Source organism: Patiria miniata, unplaced genomic scaffold, assembly GCF_015706575.1.
Source record: "Patiria miniata isolate m_02_andy unplaced genomic scaffold, ASM1570657v1 HiC_scaffold_9, whole genome shotgun sequence".
NCBI lineage: Eukaryota > Metazoa > Echinodermata > Asteroidea > Valvatida > Asterinidae > Patiria > Patiria miniata.
The window spans coordinates 8,861,345-8,889,046 of NW_024037076.1; the positions used below are offsets into that span (position 1 = coordinate 8,861,345).

General features: G+C 38.9%; 1 protein-coding gene across 2 annotated transcripts; it reads right to left on the minus strand.

The window, feature by feature from the left end:
* Nucleotides 1–1,210: 1,210 nt before the first annotated feature.
* On the minus strand, nucleotides 1,211–27,551 carry LOC119721061 (folylpolyglutamate synthase, mitochondrial-like). Of its 2 annotated transcripts, XM_038190939.1 has the most exons (13): nucleotides 27,242–27,551; nucleotides 22,526–22,660; nucleotides 18,505–18,623; nucleotides 17,473–17,665; nucleotides 16,774–16,835; nucleotides 14,899–15,001; nucleotides 13,399–13,476; nucleotides 10,705–10,876; nucleotides 9,258–9,386; nucleotides 7,680–7,906; nucleotides 6,350–6,419; nucleotides 4,917–4,973; nucleotides 1,211–1,907 (listed from the first exon to the last, which is right to left on the minus strand). In XM_038190939.1, the coding sequence occupies exons 1-13, from the start codon at nucleotides 27,398–27,400 to the stop codon at nucleotides 1,429–1,431; spliced, it is 1,983 nt and encodes a 660-aa protein (XP_038046867.1). In that variant the 5' UTR covers nucleotides 27,401–27,551; the 3' UTR covers nucleotides 1,211–1,428. The 2 variants fall into 2 exon arrangements, with proteins under 2 accessions (XP_038046867.1, XP_038046868.1); XM_038190940.1 differs by lacking the exon at nucleotides 4,917–4,973 and having other exon boundaries at nucleotides 27,242–27,400.
* Between the last annotated feature and the right edge of the window lie 151 nt (nucleotides 27,552–27,702).

Sequence of the window (27,702 nt, forward strand, 5' to 3'; positions counted from 1 at the left end):
GCCGGTCTTAAACGGATGATAAAGACATGGCTAGCTGGTCTTAAACACTTTTCCAGTGTCACATGAAATTTGGACTCCCATGAAATCCGGTGCCTTTTAACGTTTCATTGGTTGAACGTTCACATTCCTCATGTATGCATGCGCAATACTACCAGTGAATCAGTATTTCTTGGTCCGAAATTCACACTTCACCAGCCCAGCTGCGTTTTGCGCAACATCGCGCAACGCGCACGCCAATGTCCTTATAAGGTAACGAGTTGTGGAGGGGCATTCCATATTATAGTCAGAGGGGTGTTTCGTAAAACATGAAGTAAAATTGTTTAAAAAAATGGTTGGCAACGTCTAGTTTGTGACTTGTGATGATTTTTGGACCAAAAAGATTTGTTTTTTTGACCGAAAAGGTATTGATAAATGGGAATAAATATGTGTTCTGTCGGTATTAAACACTCTACTTAAGACCGGTGGGAGTCTGGATGGGTGATAATTACCCTCGGCTTCGCTTCGGGTAATTATCACCCATCCAGACTCCCATCAGTCTTAAAGGGAATATACAACATTTGCAAACATCGAAAAATAAAACTACCAAGTTTTTGCGAAATACCTTAATAGGATGTTGGTAAATGACAGTCTAAAGCATCCTGTAAAATTATGGCACCTGGTATACTGTCATTTTCAAGAAAAGTGTTATTTTTGTATCAATTTCCAACGCTGATCGGCCGATCAGCGTTGGAAACAACTGGCTTTTTTTTCAAATACTGGCCCCAATTGACCATCGCACTTGTTTACAATCGATTACAAACCTATGAACGGGTACGAGCCAGCTAGACTGGTTCCCTAACCTTACAATTCCCCAATGTATGTAAACTGCTCTGTTTCTTCTTATATGGAGTCAGGGAACCAGACTACAGGAAAATGATCGTTTTTCTTGGTTTTTATAGCATTTTCGAACCCAAAACCTCCAAAAAGTCAGTGTAACTATATTTGCTTTATATTTCCAACCCCCCAATTCCAACCATTTCTGAAAATTACAGCAAAAGCAAATGATGTATATTCCCTTTAAACAGAGTGTTATAATACCTCCCGAACACACATTTATTCCCTTATTAAATATAAATAAAGTAGTGGTTCCATCACCCAACCCCTCCCCACCCCCTGTATATAAACTGATACAAGAAAGATACATGCACTGTACACTGTACGTTACTGGAAGTAACTGAATATGCTTAATTGATTGATAATAATAAAAAATAAAATCATATTAAATACATGCAGTTGCAGCACCATTGGTGAGGTTTTTAACAATTGTCAGGAATGTGTACCTCAGTAATACCCTGCTACAACTCAATTTTGGTAAATCAAATAAAAATTTACAAAGATTCGCAGAATCGTAACTTCAACAGAGTCTGTGTGAACGCACACTTTGCAAATTTAACTTGCTGGTCTGTTGACCAGCTCAGGATCAAGCACTTTGATCACCCCTCCCACCAAATGGAGGCTTCCACAAATCAGCACCTGGACGTGGGGTTTTTGTGGCGCGGCGTCTTTCGCAGCTCCTGTGGGGCACTGCTCTTTGTCCGCCCATGACCTGGCCCACTGTAGAGCATCTGAGATGCTTGGCAGCACTGCGGTCACGGTCTGCACGATGTCTGCGGAGTCCGTGTGAAGCTGCTTGTGTTGCTGCACGGACCGGATCGCGTTGGTTTCACTGACCCTGGTTTCGTGAGTGGACGTCTCAGCGTTTCGGTAGAGACGGCTGTGCCAGTCGATCGAGGGATTCCTGGCGACATCCTGGATGGTCAGCCTTAGGTCTGCTTGTGCCTCCGCGTCGGTCAGCTTCTCAAAAGCGACAAGGTTACGTTGGCAGCGAGCCGTCTGCTTGTCCATGGTGACATTGCAAGCTGTTTGATCTGAAGTTATAATAAAAAAAAAAGATAACTCCTGTGAATGCTGTACGATCTCTATAGCCACTGATACAACTGAGAAGTTCTTGGGGAGGCAACTTTGAATTTTGCAGAGGCAAAAGCTGCCTAGCAACTACATGTGCATGTATTGTGGCTCATATCAAGGCCGCTGGTCACAGCTAATAGAGAGTTTACAAGGAACACCCCCACCATAAACAGGTAGTTTTTGTTGCTGTGATACACTTGAGAATGTCACTTTCATTTCGTCACTAAAATTGAAATGAAAAACGTGCCCACTGTACTGTGACAGTACTTCGTGCAATCCCTCTACTTCTTTGAGCATGTGTAGCAAGATATGTGACAGAGGGAATCCCCCCTCTTTTCTGTTGGTCATTGTGAATCTCAGGAATTCTTTTAAGATATCTATAGGTGAGGGGGCAAAAAATTGTTTTCCCAAACGAGATTGGACAATATCAAAAGAGGCCGCTCTCACTGCGTTTAATGATGTCCATGGCTTTAGAGAACAAGTTCTATAGCGAGGAATAATGATGTTTAAATCACCGACGATTGGCAGCTGATTCGTGGACTGGTTGGAAGTATAGTCCCGACTTCTAATCAGGTGATCCAAGTTCGAATCTCAGGGAGTGTTTTTCACTTCTGCTAATTTTACCTTTTAAATAACTAAAGTGAGGAAGGAACATTTCCACAAGACACAAAGCCTATCGTGTTGTGGAGAAGAGCATTAGATGGGAAATGGATGTCGATTGGGAACAAAAGATTCACTGGCCGGGGGGGGGGGGGGGGGGGGGGGGGAGGGGGGCGATAGTCTAGGGTAGCGATAGTCTAGGGTGTGAATAGGGTATACGGACATAAGGGGGGGGGGTACCACTGTCACAAATCATGCTGGGTATCGGTATATCTTTGAGCTCAATGGGATGATTTTGTTTAGTAAGACTTTGGGTCAAACCTTTTCTACAAGGCACAAGAATACTATGTCCACATAGAATGTGTGCACAAAAATATTCTTGCCTTATTGCCTATATATACGCACAATGCTTAGCATTTCCTCTATAGTTACATTGTCAGGCATGCAACTGGGAACTTAGAAAACACAAGGTCACTCCAAACCAAAGTACAAAACGAGGAAATCAGCAGATACGAGGAAAAGTTGCATGCCTACATTGTAATGTACATTCTAAAAATGTCTGGTAAACTGTTCTTGTTAAGCAAACATTTTCTGTGCGCAGTAAAATAATTTGATATAAGGACTTGGTTCTGGGACTTTTATGGCACTAAAAAAAGCTGGAATGATCCAAAATTGACAAAATATCTACATACATGTATCATTGCGTCAGTGGAACAAGGTCGTAACTGGATTCTGCAACAAAGTCGTCTTTCGCACGCTCGCGCATCGCGATGTCCATTGACTTTGTGTGTATATCCGGAATATTTTAAGCGAGATATGACCTTTTGACATTGAAGACTCGTGTACATGCTGCCAAGCGCCATATTAGGAGATACAACCTTGTTGCACAGACACGACGATATGAAAGTGTGGCAAGTCTAGTGATCTACTGTCGTCATGAATTTTATGAAAGGAAAACAAATGATGTAGTGTGTGTTATTTTACTAGAAAGAGATCTTGAAAGAAGTTCATCAGGCTGGTGAAATTTCAACTTTGTAAATGAATTTTCTATAAACGAAAATGAAACTACTTAAGTAATTGTCTATGTTTATAGAAAATTCGTTTACAAAGTAGAAAGAGATCTATTTGGTCAAAATATTTGCAACATGAAAACTTTCAATAAATTGTTTCAAGTAAGTTTTTTTGGTTAGTACAAGAAAGTACCACACATCCATGTAACATTTGTTTAAATGAAACATTAGGAACATATACAACTAAATGTCGCAAAATGACCTATTCTTAGGATTTAGGAAAGACGTCTTTAATGTCAACACCATCTAAAAACCAAACAGGGTCAATAGTAAGTTTGCAATTTTAATCATCATGTACATGTATGTCAAAGGGGTGTGCATTTACAGGCAGTACAGGAACCGGACACCCAATTAAAAAAAAAACATGTTTGAGAAACCCAATCACAAATTCAAATCTCGGAAGTTGCTGTTGAGAGGTCCGCATGATAAAACTCAAACAAACTAAAATCTCATTACATTGGTGCATCAATGGCCAAGTTCGGGCAAGGACCATTAGTCGACTAGTGGTTGATTTGTGACATACCTTACGCCTGCGCACTGGTAGCAACGTGCGAACATCCCTAGTCAAACGCTGGTCAAAATGTCATCGCAAAACTTCTGGATCCAGGCTCTCTGATAGCGTTATGAATGCGCGCGGCTTTACCAGCGAAGCAACCAACCCCAGTAGGCTGGTTCCAAATAGTCGACTAGCGTAGTCAACCATCGTCGACTAGACAGAGTTCGGGCAAACGTTAGTTAACCATTGGTCGACTATAGTCCTTGCGCGAACTTGGCCAATACAGCAACATACCAGTGTGTACAGCAAGCTTTATGGCTTTATGATGTAAACTCAGTGCAACTTTTGCGAGCGTCGTAAACGCAAAATATATTTTGTTCTCCCGTGTAGCCTGGCTTTCATTCGAAAATTCCCAGTAAATTTTGTAATTTCAAAATAAATCTGGAACGGGTTCCTGACACCAACAGTCGGGTACTCGGGAACCCGGTTCCGATGCACAGCCCTAGTATGTCATGTGTGCACTGTCCCTGAACCACATACAGTATACATGTACATTACAATGAAAGTAAAAAATAAAAAATGTTTAATCATGCTTCTACAAGCAAATGTGATGAAGTGGGGAAAAGCATTCATGTACATGTATGACAATGGAATGCATGAACCCCCAAAATTCAAGAAATTATATGAAAAATAAAATCCTTCCATTTTTAATCCACAACAGAGATGGTTGTTCGTTACTAGTCCCAGTGCCTTATTTAAAAAGTTCCTTCTCAGGAAAAAATAACATGGGGAAAAATAGTCACCTGAAGACTTCTTGACAACAATTCCCATAGCAATCCCAGGGTCCTTGCTTGCTTCACCTGTTATAGCATGATGCACCAAATAAAACAGTCTTTAAAAAATCCGATAAACCAAAAGACTGTTTCAATTCAAAACATTTCATTTTGGGGGGGATTTCAAATTGCAACATATGCAACTGTTATTGTACTAAAAAAAATCTTACATTTGATCCTAAATAACTCTGTTTTTTACAAATGGAACTAAACCAACATTTCAGATCATAACAAGGCATGACAAATTTTATGGTGCGACTTCATCAGCTTTGTGCAAGAGGGTGAGATTTAAACGCCGTACGAAAAAAATAGTCACTTTCAGAATCTGCCACTTTCGATTTGGCGACCTACCATGTCGATACAGTGATGGAGATGTTGGCAGAAGGCCGTGCTGCAGCTGAAAGCTTCTGAAGGAATGCAGGATCCCCCCCTGATGTCAATGTACACCTCCATGATCGAGGAGGTGTGCAATGACATCAGGGGTGATCCTGCATTCCTTCAGAAGCGTTTGGCCGCAGCACGCTTCTTCCCCCACCAGCGCTGTATCGACATTCTAAAAGCGAGTATTTTTTTTTGTATGGCATTTAAATCTCACCCTCTTGCACAAAGCTGATGAAGCTCGCTCCACAAAATCTGTCATGCCTTGTTTACATGATATAAAATGTTGGTTTAATTCTATTGGTAAACAACAGAGTTATTTCGGATCAAAAGTAGGACCTGTTTTGTTTTTTTGACACAAAGTATTTTGTGCATGCATGTGGTAAACAAGAAACAAGAGGTAAAGGCAAAAGCAACTTCGCACCAATACGGCAATTCACAATGTAGTGCGCCACCAGAGGTTGCCATGAAGAGTCCATTTTTGAAGTTTACGGTCGACAAAAAATAAGCCAACTTGCCATGATTTCAATGAATGTAATAAGACAACTTGAGGAAATTTTTAATGGATCCTTACAAAAAAAAGAAACAAAAAAGATACTCGAATCATACACTTACGAAACTGCTGAGCAGACAAACTAACAATTATAATTGTCACGCGCCATAGCAAATGTGTCGACCGTCTCCCACAATGCACTGGGAAAAATTAAAATGGACTCTTCGGTTCTGTGGCAATCTCTCGGTGGCGCACGGTATTGTGAATTGCATGTCCCCCAAAAGAACAAATGAAAACTCACACACCAAGAATTCAACCAAGCAGTTTTTTTTCATGCAAGTAATTTTCAACCAAGGCAGGGATAATATGCAAAAGCAAAGAATATGGTCATGTGCATGCAGGAATGCGGTATACATCAGTTTAGCACTACTTAGTGGAACAGCAACTAAAGAAAAGAAAAACAAAAGATGGAAATATTAAAAAAACATTGGAAATCAAAATGAGAATTTAACGAGCAGACAACTGTACATACCCGCAGAGTTTCCAGAGGCAGAATCTCCAGTAACGTTTGGACAGAATGCAGCACCATCGAACTGACATCCCTTAAGAGAGGGTGGGAGGAAAAAAAACCCCACAACTTTAGTTTAGTATCTGTGTTAGGCCAACAAAAAAATAAGTCGGTCTCTGGTCAGCGTGCGCGTCGATTTTAATCATACGCGTCGATCTTTTTTTTTCTCCAAAATGTTCCGCGGTAGCTCCAACAGCGCCCTCTATTTCCGCACCGCCTCAATTTTTTTTACCAAAGAGCACCAAGGAATGGGAAATTGCACCAAGGCAAATGATCGAAAGCACCAAGGCAAATTATGGAGGACACCAATGTACATGAGGACATCAAAAAAGCAAAATAGTACCCCACCTTGTCTGTACAATCCAAGCTCGAAGAAAAAAAAAAAAAAGCACAAAAAAAAAAAAAAGAAGCCGCGTGGCCGCGTCAATTCCGGAACTTTGGTCTGACCAGAGACCGAATATTTTTTTTTTGGGGTCTTACCATCATCAATTCTTCTAAATCCTGGTCGAGTGTGTGGATCAAGAATTGGACTCCACTCACATGCAAAAACCCACAATTGGACTTAACTCGACATAATTGCCGAGTACTCATGCGTGGGCAACGACGTGAGACTCCATCATTATGTATCACACACACAACTTGTATGATACATTGAATAGGTACGATTTGAAATATGTATATGTCACAAAAAGTCTGTCACGTCCAATGAAATCAACCAGCTTTTTCTCGGGAATGTTAAGACATAGGTTAATTGTTTCCTTTCAACCAGACCTTTGAAATAGGAGAAGTAAACAATCCAAAACATTGAATCATTGGAAATTTAAGGCCGTAATGGCGATTTAAGCTTCTGGCCCAATTTCAGGGACCTACATGTACATGTATTGTAATAAGGATGAGCAATATAATAGCACAACATTTTTTTTTTTTATTTCTTTCTGGTAATGAAACCAAGGATCCCTAAAAAGTGCCCTAGGCACTGTAGCTCGAAAGCCTAAAGAAACCTGTAGAGAGAAGACAATGAGAAGAAATTACAGTTTTAGAGGTGGGAGGAAAAGCCCAGGAATATGAATATTCTGAGGAAAACTCACGGAATCAGGTAGGGACTGAAAACCCAATCCACATATTGGCCCGGGCGGGATTCGAACCCGTGTCCGAGTGGAAGGCGAGGAGAGTACCGCTACGCCAACCAAGTTTTCTATGCTTGACAAAACTTCTGTGCTAACAAACTCAATGAAACTGGCCCTGATAAGTATAATATACTCCGAACAAAAAAACAAACATGTAACAAACATACTATGAGAGGCCTGAGTAAACTGTACTCATCGCGGTCCCCCGTGGAGTTGAAGATCAGGAGGCGTTTGATTGGCCGATCGAGAATCCAGCACTCTTCCTCAGCAGCCGTCATGAACCAATTCTGACACGCTTGGATGCTCCGCGGTGTGTGAGCACCGTCTATGTAGTACGTTACGTTCTCTGTCTTGACTGTCTGGGTGCGGCCTGGCCAATAGCATTCTTCCATACCTGAAACACATCGTTGGATAACATGCAAATTGATTTGAAAAAAAAATTAACAACTGTTGACTGCTGTGATGTGAGATATGGTGTTTTTTAACACCCGAGGGGTGCATATATCAGAAACACAAGGAAACATACATGTAAGCCATTAAGATTTTAGAATTAGCATTTGCAAGTGACCCTTGACCCTTCAATCAAATTTGAATATCTGGTGCCCTGACTTGTTCGTGTATGCTTCGCACAAGTTCACTTTGAATTTTAAGACTAAAGTCCCTAGACTGGACAATAACAACAAAACTAAGAAAGTCAATAGATAGCTGCTGCACCAGACTGCTAATTAGGCAACACTCAACATCAGCTGGAAGATTCACACAACCAATCAAGAGCTCGACAGACAACTACCAAAAGTAACAACTACTATCAAGAAGAGACGGCTCCAGTTTGCAGGGCATTGCAGAGGATCCGGTAACCAAGCAATGGCCAGCTTGATTCTCTGGCAGCCAACCCAAGGGAAGTGAAACGTGGGACGACCAACGACCATATTGATACACTGTGCCAAGCCACCCAGCTACAACCAAGGGAAATTCATAGTTGCATGACGGGAAGACAATCTTGGAGAGCCATCCCCCTTTTTTTTTTTTTTCCAAAGAGGTTGTGGAATGCTCGAAGACATTTCCGTCATTCTTCGGGTATATATAGCCTAAGGTGTGATGAAAAATATGTTTCTGTCATAAAATGAGTACAAAAGGTACTTTTGAGAGCTGTTTTTCAAGTCCTGTCATGCCTGTTTCGACCCGAACGTGCAATTTGTGTAAAAGTCGTCGTTGCGGGCAGCAAACGAAACACAGTAAATCGTGACGTACTAAACAGGACTCCCGATGCAGAGTAGCATAAACGAGTCCTGTTTATTACGTCACGATTTACTGTGTTTTGTTGGCTGCCCGCAACGACGACTTTTACACAAATTGCACGCTCGGGTCGAAACAGGACCTGAAAAATAGCTCTCAAAAGTACCCTTTGTACTCATTTCATGACAGAAACAATAGTCGTTTTTATTTCATCACACCTTAGGCTACATATACCCAAAAAATGACGAAAATGTTTTCGAGCATTCCACAACCTCATTAATATTCATACATTTGCAATATATATTTTGCAGATATATTGCCAATATTTATCCTTTTTATTTGTTACGAGAAAACGGAAGAATCCATTAGCAATAATGGAAAATCTGCCATCTTGGGGCAGGGGGAAGGCCCACCTCCTTAAGCGTTTTCCAAAAAAAACCAAACGAGAAAGTCTTATTTTTTTTTTACTAGGCCTAATAATCACTGGCGTGTGCCATCTGTAGTTTTACCTTTCATGAAGTGTGAAGGTACGACAAAAGGCTTGGCTGTTTCCATGCCCACGTCTTCCGCTGTAGAAACTGCCGAGTTGGAAACATTTGCAAGCTTGAACGTCTGACCAAGAAGGACTTCAGACCCATCTGAGAATTTATTTGAATTTGAGAAAAGTTGGAATGAAATAAGCTACGGTACTGACAGTCAAATTTCTACAAAGGACAATTAGAACTAGCACGGTCAGGTTGGAGCTTTCACTGCGCACACACAGTGCAAACCGTTGACTGAGCCATTCTCGCTTTTGTCCTAACAAATTTGGAAATTGGACATAATAATAATAGTAATAGTAATTTGGGGGCTAATCATCCTTACGCGCAGCTGAGAAGCTGAGTTGCGAAGGATGCGGCTACAACATGGTTGAGCCGAAAGCATGTAAAGGCGCCATAGGTAGCCGCCATACGACCCATGACTGACCACAGAGCACAGCCAGAGATCGAAAGTGTTCATTTTTGTTGTGGGAGGAAAACCAGAGAGCCCGGAGAAAAACCCTCGTGGCACAGGAGAGAATCAACGAACAACTCTACTCATAAACATGATAAATGGTCTGAGCCGAGAATCGAACCCAGGCCACAATGGTGAGAGGCGAGCGCTTTACGCACAAGCCACCCAAATAGATGATTAACTAAACTGACAGAGTATAAGGTACAAATCGGCAATCCACTACGCATTTCCAATTGACCTGTAAAGAGGGATATATCTGTGCCATGATGCATAGCAGGCAGAGAGTTGCGTATGATGTCACAAGACCACACACTGATGATCTATCCAGAGTCCTAACCTTGAAGCCAGAGTCCATCATTTGCAGCTATCCAAAAAGTAACTGACGTAATTATTGTTGAAAAACATACTTGGTTTAAAGATAGTAAGGGGACTAAACTCCCTGTGAAATTATTCTTTCTGGCAAGCTGTCATTTTGAAGAAATAACGAAGGAAGGCCTTCCCAAGGGTGCTTCTTAAAAAGCACCGTAGGAAATTCAAATTAGTAGTTCATTTTGTTATTCAGCAAAGTGCACGCAAGCATTGACACGACGCACACGCGCGCGCGGTTGCTATAATTCGTCAGTGCGCGTCAGTTTGGATCAGTGCACGACATCCCGTAGCTGCAATCGGCTCAGTGAGAACGTGTCGCGGATGCTGAATTCAGGCCCAAATCAAAACATGATTCAGCAATTTTTGATTTGAAATTGAGAATGTTGTTTTTCTCGAAATACACAGCTAAAGCTGAGCTGAAACTTCATCAGGTTAGTTGTTCGGCACCCGTCTTTAGATCTTGAGCACTTTTGTTGCTTAAAACGAACAAAATGCACAAATTACAAATGATGGACTATACCTTTAACCACTCTCATGCGAAACCTCCCTAATATCAAAACAAGACTTCTTGAAAGTAATAAACATTACGCTTACTTCCGCATTCCATGCTATTTCCATCATCTTGGTAATTCTCAACCCACGTTTTGCACAGCTGTAAGGCCAAGGATGCATTTGTGTACTGATGTTTCCCAGTCAAACCGAGTCTGAGCGTCATCCCATTGAAATCATAGTTATCAATGTCTGGTGCGCACTCTATGGATGAGGCCTGAAAGAGAAAAAGCAGGAGCTCATTGTCTCATTATTTAAAGATGCTGTATGTGATAGTCAACAAAATACAAATTTTCTTTCATCTGGTAATTTTTTTTCTACGTATGAGTCCTGCAAAAATAAAATAAAAGAGTTAATTTTCTAGTTATCGGAGGAAGTGATAACACGCACTAGCTGTTTTTATACACAGGCATGGCTGATGGGTTAAGATGTCAAGATTGCCTCGACTCGCCTCCGGATGACGTCTAAACATGCTTATTAGTTCAGTCGGAAAAGGGGGGTATCGTGCACCCTCGGAAATCAATTTCTAATCAACGTTTCTAGGTCAGAAAAAATGCGTAGAAAACGATTTGCTATGTTAAAAAATTCAAAAAATGTCCCACGTATTGTTTTTATGCAAATTAGTGCCGCCATTACCGAAAAATCTATTTTTAATTATATCTCAGCCAATATTGCAGATAACTGAACGAACTAGGTGTCTAAACCCATGTTTTCAAGGTCAGAGATCACAATAAAACTATTCTGGAAGTGACCACATGTGTCTGTGGCATAGGAATATGCAAATTAGTGCCGCAAATACCGGAACGTTATGTTTTTGGCATATCTCGGCCAATATAGCACATAACTACACAAGTAAGGTGTCTAAACCCATGTTTTGAGGGTCAGGTATCATTAGAAAACCATTCACGAAGTAACTATGTGTGTCTTTGGCAAGTAAATATGTAAATTCTAAAGTGTTGATTTATCAGAAATTTGATTTTTAGCCAATATCTCGGCCAATATTGCAGCTTATGTTAACATAAGGGTTTTTGATAAGCAATAATGATCAACGTTTATTTTAAGCCATCATATTCAAAATAAACTGTAATATTGGCTGAAATTGAATATAATTTGGCTGAAAATCACTTTTTTGATAAACCGGCAATTTAGAATTTACATATTTTCATGCCAAAGACACACATAGTTACTTCGTGAATGGTCTTCTAATGATACCTGACCCTCAAAACATGGGTTTAGACACCTTACTTGTGTAGTTAAGTGCAATATTGGCCGAGATATTGGCTAAAAATCAAAGAGCGGATAAACCGACACTTTATTATTTACATATTTTCATGCCAAAGACACACATAGTTACTTCGTGAATGGTCTTCTAATGATACTTGACCCTCAAAACATGGGTTTAGACACCTTACTGGTGTAGTTATGTGCTATATTGGCCGAGATATGCCAAAAACATGATTTTCCGGTAATAGCGGCACTAATTTGCATATTCCTATGCCACAGACACATGTGGTCACTTCCAGAATAGTTTTATTGTGATCTCTGACCTTGAAAACATGGGTTTAGACACCTAGTTCGTTCAGTTATCTGCAATATTGGCTGAGATATAATTAAAAATAGATTTTTCGGTAATGGCGGCACTAATTTGCATAAAAACAATACGTGGGACATTTTTTGAATTTTTTAACATAGCAAATCGTTTTCTACGCATTTTTTCTGACCTAGAAACGTTGATTAGAAATTGATTTCCGAGGGTGCACGATACCCCCCTTTTCCGACTAAACTATATCCCTCGTGCCTTTTGTACACACACAAAGTCTGTGAATTTTGTTGAGGCTGACCGTGTGTTGATCTTGACTTGGCCGTTGTGCACAGCCTATTGTTGTACAATTTACCCTCCAGTGCACACCCCGCAGTATTGAAACATATGAGGTTTCGGCAAGAAAAATCGTACAAAAACTGTTCAAATTACTCTTAAGAATCAGTATTTCTGTTTGGCTGTTTATCAGAAGTTGGCTGGAAAATGTGGCGAAAATCGACGCAGTTTGGTTGAAGATGCAACATATTTGATCTTAAACAATTTCAATTTTTTTTTTGTTCTAACAAGTTTTCAAAACTTGAAGGCCCCTACTTCAAAAAAAAAAATCTATGGATGAGTCCTGCAAAGCAATATAACGAGTTCATTTCCTGGTTAATTAACGATGTCCAGTACAATGTATGTGATCTGCAACAAATTAATATATTTTGTATATAACAAGTTTAGCTTTATATTGTTATAAAAATATTATTATACTGCACCTAGTCAGTTTCACTTTGCACTTTAGGCCCTATTTAAAATTTAACTTAATGTTCCATTTTAAAGGAAAAACTATTTTTGGCTTCCTTCTATTTTTAGGGCATGCTTTTGCACACAAGTAGATCTGCACTTTGGGTAGACTGGTTCCCAGTCCATATATGTACATTATCAATTCTGATATCTAAACCAGCCTACCACTTAAAAACTGAATTATTGTCCGGCCACAAATTATTGAAAATTTGTTAAGTAATTCAGTAATTCCTCAAACTATACATGGGCTGATTTTTTTGTGGTCAGTGTCACACTAAAAAATTAATAATACTTGCATTGCTGACAAAATAGCCCTTCAACATGTTCAACATACTTTTCGTGGTGATGCTTGATAATAGCACGCAATACACACTGTTAGAAGAAGTGGAACGTAGCACATATTTCACACTTACCCCACACCCCACTGCTGTATCCTTGACAACCTTCATAGCGCCCTCTGGCTGTGGCACAGTGAAAGCAGGTCGGCCAGGCTGTGCGAGGTCAAAAAAAAGAAAAAAAAGAGGAAAACATTGTGATTTGCTATCAGAATGGGATTGTCCTCAGCAGAATGTGAATTCAAAACAAAAAGATGCTGGAAATCACATCCAAATACTTATATTTCTGATCCTCTTTGAAGCTTGGATTAACTTGTGACACTGTAATACGCTGCATTCTACAGAGGTTCATTTTTTCAAAATTATTATCTTAATTATTTGAATTATCTTGATTGTTTGATTAGACATATTCCAGACAATCTAAAATCAAATACTGATTGTGCAGCTGCAAGTTGATCTTTAGGTCTACCCATCCAAGGTAAAAACAAAAAAAAGGCTCCGGTTTCTGGTATGCGCGCGAGTCGCCGTAGCCATGCGCATCGGCAAAATTAAAAAGTTTTTATTCAATGTAAGATGATGTTTCTAAACCGCAGCCAAACTCACTGGTTTGACTGGAATCCGGCTGCTTTTAGATCATGCTACGATCGAGTATAAGCTTTATGTGGCCTCTCTGGGTGCCCATACACTTTGCACTAAATTTAGTCAGGCACCATTAATTTGCAGTCATCAGCCGACATTTGAAGAAAAAAAAAGTAAAAACAAAACGTGCGTCGCCGCAACACTTTTGGGGCAAGCTCCATATATAGGCCATCAGCATAGGCCATCAAAATTTTGGCCACCGGTATCAAATGAGGGGAATAATCGTCCTTGTGATTTTTGGCAAGGTTTTCATCTCCAGAGTTGGAAAATATGTGATAGCATTGCAGCGGTGGCAGCTTTTTAGGTGTTATCACCCTTTTTTCAAAATGTCCATCAAAATGCTTGTTACCACTCTAGGGGCGGTATACCTTGCGCATGCGCACTATAATCATTTATGCCCTGATTTGATACTGGCCAAACCCCCAGGATGATGGCCTAATACCAGAAAACGAAGCCTTTTTTGGGCCCAAGACGAGGATATGAAATTGAATTGGGGGATTTAAATGTGTTTTTTTAATGAACAAATGTGCCAATTTTCGGACTCTATTGAAGTACCTTTGTAGGCCTAATTATTTGTACATTTTCAATGCATACCTTCCAAAAATAATGTATTCCTTCAAAACTAAAAAGCCTGAATCCTGAAAACACAGACATTTTACATCTATTCTTCATCTCTACATTTTTAATTATCGATACACATTGATGAATACCCTTTATTAAATACAATGAACAAACAGGTGCATAATAAAACAGACGAAACTCATCCTCATTTCAGGAAAAAAGACTTGATTTATTCAGATGAGTGGAGGAATACATGTGTGCTTGTTTAATGCTTCAATGATGTATCAAATTTAATTGCTTTTTAGGGAAAAAATAATAATTCGAGGTTATTTATTTTTTACTCTTACTTATGTCATATGTAGGCTACTATGATCTTACCTTGGATATGGCTGCCTTGTGCCATGCTATCTTTTCTACCGTATCTCCCAGTACACTGGTGTGATCCAGTCCCAGTGATGTTATGCCAATGGCCACTGGTTTCCTGCAGGAAAAAAATCATTGTATGTTGTATATGTTACATGTGACCCTCCAGCACTAATACAGTCTGAAGTCTCTTGGGCAAATTTTGAGATACACATACATTGTACAGGGTGAGTCAAAAAAACAACATCCAAATGTCGGGACCATTGTTTTAGGGAAGTTCTGCATGTAGCATTTCCAAAGTCTAGGATATGAAAGCCTAATTTATAAGCTTTCTTTTAGTACAAGAATCATTCAAATCACTCACATACTTTTGAAGTTATGGAATTTTAAACACAACCACCATTTTAAAGTTACGTCCATTGATCACAATAAAGTGTGCGTTCTTTCAGAAAAACGAAACAATTCACACACAACCCAATGTGATTTGATTTCGTTTTGCCGAAAGAACACTTACCTTCTGTTGATCCGTGGACAGAACTTAAAAATGGTGGTTGTGTTTATAAGTCTGTAACTTCAAACGTACATGAGTGATTGGAATGATTCTTGACTAAAAGAAAGCTTATGAATCGGGCTTTCATATCCTAGATTTTGGAAGTGCTACATGCAGAACTTCACTAAAACAATGGTCCCGACATTTGGGTTTCGTTTTTTTTACACTCACCCTGTACATGTAAACTTGTAGTGCAGTCTACAGTATATGGTTCAATGTACATGTATAAGCAAACATTATCAAATTCAGATTTAGGCGTTACAATTAACAAGACTATAAATGAAGATACATGTATTTTACTTTCAGTGAAGTTAATTTGTAAATTTCCTAATGAGTGCATTTGAAAACTTCAATGACAACCTTCTTGATTATTAGTTTCAAATTCTATACATCATTGGAAAGCTTTAATATTCAATGTCCTTTTCCAATGAGCCCAAATCCTAGTTTTCAAAAAGTGACCGGTTTTGTCCTGGAGGGACACATTTGACCAAACTTGAAAAAGAAAAGTCACAATGTCAAATTAATCATGTTAATTATGTATTCCCAAAATGAATAAATATCATCAACAACGCACATCATAATATTAATACATGTATCATCCAACAATTAATATCATTAAAATTATTGGCAACTGTGAACATCAGTGGTATTTATATCACAAAATATTAATCTGGATTTGATATTTAAATCTGTTTATTTAATACATGTATGTATGAATGTGTTAACAAATTATAAAGCCAATGTGAAGTACTATTGGTTCAAAATTTGGAGTGAAAGGATCCGTTCTGAGAATGTAAGTCACAATATGACCAGTGCACTCAAATCTTTCTCATAAAACTCCTTCATGTTTTATGATAAGACAGTCCAATTATACTTCTGAAACTTCTGCAAGAACTGTTTCTACATGTACATTTGCTGCCTTGGCTTTAGTTTGGCCTACTTTGGAAAACAGGTAATTTTCCTAGGCCTTCTGAAATCAAGAAAAAAATCTGTTAAAATTTCAGATATATACCAAATGAAACTTCTCACAGGATTTTAAATTTAGTAACAAAGGTGATCAGTTATAAAACTGGTCAAAAAATTTACAAGTCAAGATATGTGATGCGATCAGGCTAAATGATTTGTCGGGAACGGTAGGACCACTTTATCACATTTCGTGGTGTTCCGACTTCCATAATTAAAACTACAAATGGCACCAGCATGTTTTCACAGCAGTAATGCTGAGATTGTGCTCTTTTCAAATCTGTACAAAAAAAAATTGACCAGGGTCGACAAACGACTCATTTAGCTTGATTGCATCACATATTATAATGCTTTTGTGCAATTGCTGAATACAATACCTTATAACATTGGTGCAGTCATAGGATCCACCAAGGCCAACTTCAACGACAGCAACATCAACCTAAAAAAATAATAAATGGAAATATTTACAATTACCACTGAATCCTTTTTTGGTCTTGTTCCCTTTTTCATGGAAACAATTTCAACTTTACACAAATTACCCCTTTAAACGTATTAGGAATTTGTCTAACAATTTGTAGTTGTCCATATTGATAAAACTGTAATAACAGATCTTGTTAATCCTGACCTTCCCAAATCTCCCATATCCTCTTTGCAAAATGGAGGATTTTGCAGGATTGAGGCTATATGGAAAACAAAATGTATGGCTGATTTTGCAGGATGCACTAGGTGTCAACACCAAACCTGCTAAGTTTCAGCTCAGTGGACATTACAGTTTTCGAAAAAACTGTGCAAAACTTTACACCGCCTTCTGATCATGAAACGTGAGTTCGTCATTATAACTCTTTATTCCATAAAACAGCCAATTGGCTGATCGTTGGAAATCGCCTACATTTCTTGATTTCTTCTAAATGACAGCAAGCCAGACAAAATAATGTCACGGGCTGTTTATAATACCAGTACGATCATTCATAGGTTACAAAATGTACTTTTGGGGTAAATGCAAAGATCCTATGTGCAGTAAAAACTGTCTTACAAGGGCAAATACATTTCCCAAATATATATCTTGGTAAAATGACCTTTTCCTCAAGGAAAACGTGGAAAGCCAGTACGGTGAGAAACCGGAAGTAAGCGGGCATCTCCCCACCATGGGATGCCTTGCTTTCCTCCAAGCGATCAAAGATCTTCGTGAAGTAATCAGTGAAGACATCCTTGGGTAAGGGTCTGCCGTTGATGCGAATTCGCTCCCGGACCTCAACCAGGTGCGGTGAGCTGTGCATAGGAAGTTCGGAAACGACAATTTGCAAAAATCACTCATGGAAATTGGTGTGATTTGAGGCTTTGCATGGTGCAGAGCATAGCTTCGGAGGAGAGTGGTGATGAAACATGCTACATGTATGTGGAGTGAAGGAGAAGAGTTTTCTGGTTATATTAGAGTTAGTCACTACACATGGTGTTCATGTCCGTGTATATGGATCATTCTAGAAATGTGTGGTCCACTTTTTCCCCTTAATTTTTCACTTTTCCTTAATTCTGATGCACTCCTTAACCCCTACCCTCCAGGATGCACTGGTGTTGGTAGCTGAATGCATCCAAGTGCACCAGACTTTTCCACCTGATGCACTGTGTTGCGACTGGCAGGGTTAGGGTTAATGTAGTCATCCTCCGAGTGATTATGAATAGCAATTAAACTACCTGCCCAATAATGACAAAAAATAGTTTGAAGTCATTCTTAATGATACTCAAATGTATACGCTACATGTACACGTAACTGGAACAGGACAATATCACACTTTTTTGGACCCTAAATTTACAGAAAGCCTCCTCCCCCAATTTTTGTCAACATTACGTAGAGCTCTGGCTTGTTTTTGTAACTTAGGCCCAGTGGTCACTGAATCCTGCAAACGATACCCAATCATCATAGAGGGCATTGCATACAGCACTTCACTTGTCACTTTTTGTTTGCATAACTTTGAGCTGAACAACAGCTTCCTGTGAAATCGAACAACCATTACTCGGTTTCAAAACAATTTGGTTAACCGGATTTTGGAATCTCCGATTTCTCCCGCCACTAAAACACACAGCTCAAGCCACAACAGTGCAAGCAATACCTGAAGAATCCTGTCTTGAAACCACTAGCTCGCAGCATGCTCTCACACATGGCACAGACGGATCCCTTGCCTTTAGTCCCACTCACATGGATAATAGAAAGGTCATCCAACTGCTCCACCTGTAAAAAAAAGAAGAAGAAAGGAAACGTTGAACCACTGATTCGTCAGTACAAAATCTCAAATATGGCATTTTCCCTTCACTGTAAACTTAGTGCTGCTTCAATTCAGTTCAATTCAATGCAACATTGTTTGCCTTATACAACACCGGAGCAAATCCTCGTCATCTGATCTGTGGGTTGTTGATCACATGTCATTGAATTATTTGTCCAAACCCACAGCCCAGCTGCACCGCAAAAATAGAAGTTCTATTCCACGGTGAATAGAAGTTCAATTCACGGTGAATAGAAGTTCAATTGCATCACACTATGTGATTTTAAAGAGGTTGTGGAATGCTCGAAGATATTTCCGTCATTTTTCGGGTATATTTAGCCTAAGGTGTGATGAAATAAAAACGACTATTGTTTCTGTCATGAAATGAGTACAAAAGGTACTTTTTAAGAGCTGTTTTTCAGGTCCAGTTTCGACCCGAACGTGCAATTGTGTAAAAGTCGTCGTTGCGGGCAGCAAACAAAACACAGTAAATCATGACGTAATAAACAGGACTCGTGTATGCTACTGTGTATCGGGAGTCCTGTTTATTACGTCACGATTTACTGTGTTTTGTTTGCTGCCCGCAACGACAACTTTTTTACACAATTGCACGTTCGGGTCGAAACTGGACCTGAAAAACAGCTCTCAAAAGTACTTTTTGTACTCATTTCATGACAGAAACAATAGTCGTTTTTATTTCATCACACCTTAGGCTATATATACCCGAAAAATGACGGAAATGTCTTCGAGCATTCCACAACCTCTTTAACTACTCAACAACCAATAGGCCGTATGTGTTACACTCCCGTAAAAAAAAGTGCAGAAAATGAGTTCCGTAGTACCGGTTGGAGAATTAAGTAAACTTTGTGTGTTCATACTCAGTTTGTTGTCCTGAATCCAAAAATTAATGTTTTCAGTGGAACGCAATGGAGCATGACCTACCTTAAGGGCCCATTCCATTCAGATACATGTACAATGTACATGTACATGTAAAGAACAGGCTCCCACACCTTTTTCAGGGGCGTTATCAAATAGTGCAGTCAAACACTGAACACTGTGTCATGAGGTTTATACTCATAGTGTTATTTATGTGATTGTGGTGGAAAATAGTAAAGCTCCTTTGGAATTAGTTCCGCATACAATATTTTTACTGACCAATCTGTAGAGCAATCAAGCTTAATACGACAAAAAAGCAGATGATCACCTGCAGGGTCTCATACATGTACTCTTTTAATAACTCTTTCAAAGAGTATCTTATCTCCCAATATGTAGCATAGTTTTGTTTTGTTATTTTCCTTCAGTTTGTTCTCCACTGTTGCCACCTCTCTTGCTGTTTTTCGTTTTTTTTCCACGTCATTTTTAAAAATGTATTTCTGGTCAGATCATTTTGTCCTCTTGTTTATCTTTGTCCTTGACTTAATTAATTAATTAACAATACAATTATTTCATGTCTTGGCTTATTAGGATTGTGCCTCCGCCATTTTGTATTTTGCTTTCTGTTATTCAGTATGGAAATAAATATTGAATTGAATTGAATTGAATACTACACTCAACCACAAAAGAAAGTCCCCCCCCCCTCAATCTTGCTCAAACTACGACTGATCAGTATAGAAATTCCTTAGCAATCCAGCCATACTTTTTGTTTAGCCCAAAACCATGAAAACAGTGATAACGTGTACAAAATTATGCAATTTATGACAAAATAATGGTTCAATTCAATGCAACATTGTTTGCCTTATACAACACCTGAACAAATCCTCGTCATCTGATCTCTGGGTTGTTGATCACGTCATTGAATTATTTGTCCCAACCCACAGCCCAGCAGCACCGCAAAAATAGAAGTTCTATTCCACGGTTAATAGAAGTTCAATTGCATCACACTATGTGGTTTTAAAGCTATAGTCCATCATTTGCAGCTATCCGAAAAGTAACTGGCGCAATTATTGTTGAAAAACTAACTTGGTTGAAAGATAGTAAGGGGACTAAACTCCCTGTGAAATTATTCTTTCTGGGAAGCTGTCATTTTGAAGTAATCAACGAAAGAAGGCATTTCCAACGTTGATTCTTAAGAAGCACCGTAGGAAAATTTAAATTAGTAGTTCGTTTTGTTATTCAGCGAAGCGCGCACAAGTATTTGAACGACGCACACGCGCGCGGTTGTTATAATTCGTCGGATTAGTGCGGGACGTCGCGTATAGTTACAATTCAAAACAATTCAAAACATGATTCAACAACTTTTGATTTGAAATTGAGATCTTAGAATGCTGTTTTTCTCGGAATGTACAGCTGAAGCTTAGCTGAAACTTCATCAGGTTAGTTGCTCAGTATCCTTCATTAGATTTTGAACTCTTTTGTTGCTTCAAACGAACAAAATGTACAAATTACAAATGATGGACTGTAGCTTTAACTACTCAACAACCAACAGGCCGTAAGTGTTACACTCCCGTAAAAAAAAGTGCAGAAAATGAGTTCCGTAGTACCGGTTGGAGAATTAAGTAAACTTTGTGTGTTCATACTCAGTTTGTTGTCCTGAATCCAAAAATTAATGTTTTCAGTGGAACGCAATGGGACATGACCTACCTTTAGGGCCCATTCCATTCAGATACATGTAAAGAACACGCTCCCGCACCTTTTTCAGGGGCGTTATCAAATAGTGCAGTCAAACACTGAACACTGTGTCATGAGGTTTATACTCATAGTGTTATTTATGCGATTGTGGTGGAAAATAGTAAAGCTCCTTTGGAATTAGTTCCGCACACAATATTTTTACTGACCAATCTGTAGAGCAATCGAGCTTAAAACGACAAAAAAGCAGACGATCACCTGCAGGGTCTCATACATGTACTCTTTTAATGACTCTTTCAAAGAGTATCTTATCTCCCAATATGTAGCATAGTTTTGTTTTGTTATTTTCCTTCAGTTTGTTCTCCACTGTTGCCACCTCTCTTGCTGTTTTTCGGTTTTTTTCCACGTCATTTTTAAAAATGTATTTCTGGTCAGATCATTTTGTCCTCTTGTTTATCTTTGTCCTTGACTTAATTAATTAATTAACAATATAATTATTTCATGTCTTGGCTTATTAGGATTGTGCCTCCGCCATTTTGTATTTTGCTTTCTGTTATTCAGTATGGAAATAAATATTGAATTGAATTGAATTGAATACTACACTCAACCACAAAAGAAAGTCCCCCCCCTCAATCTTGCTCAAACTACGACTGATCAGTATAGAAATTCCTTAGCAATCCAGCCATACTTTTTGTTTAGCCCAAAACCATGAAAACAGTGATAACGTGTACAAAATTATGCAATTTATGACAAAATAATGGTATCGAAAAAAAGGTGCAATTTTGTATGCGTGCAAGGTGAGGGTGAACCACAACTTGCACGTATACAAAAGTGCAACTGTTTTTGGTATCATTTGTCATAAATTGCATACATTCGTACACATTATCACTGTTTTGGGTCAATTAGACATGTTAGAGAGTATGGCTGGATTGCTAAGGATTTTCTGTACTAATTAGTCATTATTTTTTTGAGCGAGAGCTGCTCAGAAGTTTTTGAGTTAGACAAAAAAGTATTGGAAGGGGGGACTTTCTTTTTGGTTGAGTTTATTTAGAGCAGGTACGGCACGGTAATTAAAGGGCCAAAGGGGGGAATTTCAAGGCCCCATTTCACCCCCAAGTTCCATTTGATTGCATTGGCAAAGTCAATATTAGATTTGCTGTGATTTAAACTATTGATAAATGAAACTGAGTTATATTCAATTCCACGTCAGGTACAATGCACTACGAGTTGACACAATAACCGGGAGTGTAACACGGCCTACAAGCCTAGCAGGGCTGGCTTGCTGGTTTCAATTCTTCATTCATACCATCATTCCAGCTCTTTGGAGGAATTCTTCCACTTTTTTGATGTTTCCCTGAGCCCTTTCATTGAGCTTGTTGTTCACGACATTGGCCAACACTGACGCATTACTCTGTAGGGTGTTCAGTCTCTTCACTGCTTCCTACAATAAATAAAAAATGCATAAAAAAACTCACCATTTTTTAACTTTTGTGATTATTTCCATCATTACAATTTCTCACTCGAGAGCTCCAATTTGTGTTGACATTAACTGCATGTTTTCCTTAAAGACAAATTAGCAATTCAATGACAATTCAGTTTAATGCAGTGCCACACTTCAGAAGCAGGAAGATGCCAACTCCGAGAAACGTTTTGAGAGAAAATTCTTTATCAGCTAATTTATGCACAAATTGGTTGTAATGGAACTGGTTATTCAGAAAACTGCAGTTTGCAAAACTCAAAATTTAACCCTGACCTTCCCAAATCCTCCAAAATCCTCTTAGCAAAATGGATCGAGGCTACATGAGAAAGGTGTGGCTGATTTGTTTGCAGATGCACTGTGTGAAGGTCTTGGGCCGGACCTTGTGTTGTTTATGCTCAGCCGTCCATAAATTTAGGCCTACATGTAGATTATACATGTACTTAAAATCTTCTGCACTGCTCCAGGATGTCACTGGCTCTGCCTCCACATATTGACAGTGATTGCTGGAGGATTTTGCAGGAATGAGGCAGTGGTCACCCCTCCAAGGAGCACATTCAAGAAATAACGGAGGATTGAGGCTGTATGCAATTTTTACATGGAGGCAGTTGGAGGACTTAGCAAGATTGAGGTTGCATCCTAGCAAAAAAGGGTCAATCAAATCAGAACAGTTTTTTGATGTTTTTTTTTCAAATGAAGCAGACTCCTCCCCCCCCCTTTTTTCCCCCAAAACAATTGTAAATTCTGTGTTGGGACGTGCTTGAAATAGGAGAATGACTATTTCCAAACAAAAAAAAAGAAAAGATTTTCAGTCAAAAAAGATTGTTTTCAATATTTCCTCTACTAAATTTTTTACATTTTTGTTTACTTTCTGCATTATTAAGCTTCCAGACAGTCTCAAATGTCAAAACATTGTGGACTGACACACAAACATTGTTTATTTAGCTTTACTAGACTTTGAGCTCTTTTATTTTGGGACCAACTATAAATATTCCTCAGACTAATATTTAGGATTTATCAATTGTTATGATTGTTACCCGTTAAAGGTTAGGGCCTATAGGGCCTACAACACTTGCAAACAAACCACAAAACCACCAAATTATTAAGAAATACCTTACTTCACTGTAAGTGAATAACAGTCTCAAGCAACCTGTTAAATCACGGCACCTAAGTATGCTATAAAATATGAACCCACAAATCCATTAATTTCTGAAAATTACAGCAAACTCAAATGTTGTATGTACCTTTAAGTCTTTAGGACCAAAACAAGATTAAAGTTGGCACAGTTCGTATCCAAATTCTCAGGATATTTTTACAAGAGAACTGTTATTAAAAAGGGCAGGTCAGTTTATCAGCCTTTCTGATAAAAATTGGCAGTGGTCCAATACTTTGTGATAAGCTTGAACATACAGGTACATGTATATTCATACAGGTACGGTATATAACTTTTGTACTGATATAAAGATACATGTAGTAATGTAAACAGTGACGTCTAACCATGAAGAATAGGGTGCAATACTTCTGGCACATGCACACATATGTACAATTATGTACATACAAGATACATAATGGTCATCAATTTTATTTCACATTTATTAACCAAAAGCCTTGAAAATAGATGACAAAAACCATCTGCTGGTCTTCGAGATGATGTGCCCGGGGAAAATCTTGAGAATATCACTTGGTACTTAATTGGTTGGTTCTCCTAAATACTCAGCAGGGGAGTTTTAACAGGAGGCCAGAAACACCGCGGCTAACCCCTTCTCTTAGCGATAATTGTTAAGACTGGGTTCTTTTACGTGCATTGCTTTACACAACACAAAGGACCTACATGTATGGCTTACGTCCTATCCGCAGGACGAATCAACAATGGTCAAGTGCCTTGCTTAAGGGCACAAGTGTCCAGACCTGGGCTCTAACCCCCTTTTGCTGCCTCTGAAACACCAGAGCACGAGTCTGGTGTGCAGTGCTCTTAACCGATAGGCCATACATGTATGACACCCCACTCATCATGTCTCCATAAAATCCGCAGATCCAAAATAAGACAGTCACTATGATTAAACCACAACACCAAAAAAGCTGTGTTTCTTTGGACATGTCCAAAGGATGCACAATGGCAGGTACCCAAACATTCTTCTGGTAGCTAATATCCAAGGAACTCGCCTAAAAGGACGACCAGCTAAATAAAAGGTGGACAGCCTGCTTCAAAGCAGACTGAGCAAAAGAAACCTGACATCTCTGGTAGAGGCAGGAAGGATGGCCAAGGACAGAAAAGCATGACACGATAACATGGAACACATACATGTAACAACTTCTTGACAAGTTTGAAGTGCCAAGTGATACAACGTCTGCGCTGATGTCTTGAGTCAACCAGAAGCAAAATACTTTGTCAGTGACTTCACATTTACCAGAATTACTCCAACCTGTAAAAATAACCTGGTGCCCCGCCATGCTTTCCCAGGCACCTGCCAAGCTCAAAAAGTGGCTGTCATGCTTAAAAAGTTGCCCGCCATGCTTTAAAAAAAAAATAAATAAAAATAAACAAGACAAACAAGTGGGACTACCCTTACCCTCCAGGGTATATTTTGGCCAGAAACTCTGCCTAAAGCAGTAGCATGCAACACTTGTCAAACTGACAAGCCTGCCCATTGTAGCAATCCATCAGATCAAAAGTCTCAAGGCCAAACTGCCTCAGAGTCCCTGGTCACTGATGCATTAAAAAAGATGATGCTGAGCCAGTATTGTATTTAACTGTTACTGTTTTAGAAATGGCCTAAAAAGCTGTTATCCATACATATTATGTAAATTACATGTTTGTTCATCTGCAAATAGCAACCCCTAGCATTAATTTAATTAAGAAATGTATAACTGCAAATAGCGTCCCTAACATTAGTTAAACAATGCGTGTTTGTAAAGAAAGTTGCCTAAAACGTGGTGTTTAAAAGCATGAGGAGGGCATATTAAATACAATGTAATACGTACCTGTATACAGTGTACCTAAACTAAAGCATACATGTAGAAAATAATTCAGAAATGGGCAAATGAAATTGCAAGCCAATGAAAATTCAGACCGAGATCCTAATTTTGCTGTGGTTTCAGATGGAATGGGCTCCTGAGGTAAAGATCAACGTTATGATACATCTTTTCCTGCGAGCCAGTGAGGTATTCCAACTGAGTGCATTTGCACATCAACTTCAAGATTTGACAATTTTTCTTTTGGGATAAACCTTTCGGAAAGATTCCCATATCTGGCCATCACTTGTTACCCAGTGCACAAACCCTATGAGACTGGTCTGAACATTTAAGGTGTTTTCTTAGTAAATACTTCAATCAATTTCCCTGCTAAATTCGACTTTTTAGGGCATATTATTAGCATTTTCTAATGGCTGATAGGTCACTAATTTTTTAGATATGGGAATCTTTCCTAACATTTTGCAAAAAAAAAGTGAGAAAAATGCTTCAACCTGACCCCAATATTTTCTTCATATCATCCCAATGAAGGTCATTCATTGCAAAAATGGTGATAATTTAACTAAGACATGAATCTGGGACTATGACAAACATTTTTTTTTGTAAACAATCGCGGAAGTGGCATCAGTTTGCAACATTTTTTCCAATTTTTTTTTTGTCAAATCTTGCTGCGTACCTAGTATCATTACCAAACTATTTTAATCATGTTAATATTCGGATGATGTCTAGTGAGTGATGAATGTGTACATGTATATGTAGGCCTAGGTTGTCGTATCCTTAAAGGGAATATACATCATTTGCTTTTGCTATAATTTTCAGAAATGGATGGAATTGGGGGGTTGCAAATATATAGCAAATATAGTTACACTGACTTTTTTGAGGTTTTGGGTTCGAAAATGCTATAAAAACCAAGAAAAACATTCATTGTACTGTAGTCTGGTTCCCTGACTCCATATAAGAAGAAACAGAGCAGTTTACATACATTGGGGAATTGTAAGGTCAGGGAACCAGTCTAGCTGGCTTGTACCCGTTCATAGGTGTGTAATCGATTGCAAACAAGTGCGATGGTCAATTGGGGCCAGTATTTGAAAAAAAGCCAGTTTTTTCCAACGCTGGTCGGCCGACCAGCGTTGGAAATTGATACAAAAATACCACTTTTCTTGAAAATGACAGTATACCAGGTGCCACGATTTTACAGGATGCTTTACACTGTCATTCACTAACAGTCCAGCAAGGTATTTCAAAATGATTTGGTAATTTTATTTTTTGATGTTTGGAAATGTTGTATTTTCCCTTTAACGTTTACAAACTCAACAAAATTGACAAAACGCTAAAAGAAACAAAGAATCTGAGAATGGGGAATAAAGCTTTTCTCTAGTAATAGTATGATCAATGCATGAAATCATGACAGTTTGCAAACTGCATTTGTCCACTTGCACATGTACGTGTACATCAAATACTACTGCCTATGAATTACATCATCATGCATGTCCCCCATGTCACATGTCCCGACCACCTCGCGCAGCGCAGCCCGTATTCATGGTATTCTGGCTGTCTGTGGCGGCGTTTTCCTACCTCATAATTTCTCGAGATGGTCTCCTCACTCTGCACAGAAATCTTCATCGCAGGTATCACATTTCTGGACACGCCGGGCAGAACTTTACGACCGATCATTTCTTTCATAGCGAGACACAAAAATTGCCGCCGGTATGGGAAACGCGCAATCAGTCGCATGCTTTTACGTGAAAGTCATGGTTCAATGTCTGCATATATATTTGTAGGCCTACACAAAAAAATACCATTTCGTAAAGTAGTACAATACAGTATAGTATAGGGATCCCATAGTGTACATACATATGGCGCGCTTCTGTACAATGGTCTTATTTTTTGCCGCGAACTTTAGGCAATTTAAATAATCAATGTATTTATACTTGCATACAATAAACAAAATCGTAAATGTACATATTTTCAAATATATCCAGCTGGATAAAAATCAGTATCAGAATTTTATTATAAAACTGAAATGTTCATTCTAT

What these genes read in the sequence shown, in the direction of transcription:
- LOC119721061 (XM_038190939.1), bottom strand. Translation starts at nt 27,400, where the DNA reads ATGCGACTGATTGCGCGTTTCCCATACCGGCGGCAATTTTTGTGTCTC. An exon ending in AAATAGCATGGAATGCGGAA is followed by an intron (nt 9,387 to 10,704) that starts GTAAGCGTAATG and finishes ATAAATTCTCAG; the next exon opens with ATGGGTCTGAAGTCCTTCTT. An exon ending in ACCTTCACACTTCATGAAAG is followed by an intron (nt 7,907 to 9,257) that starts GTAAAACTACAG and finishes GATGTGTTTCAG; the next exon opens with GTATGGAAGAATGCTATTGG.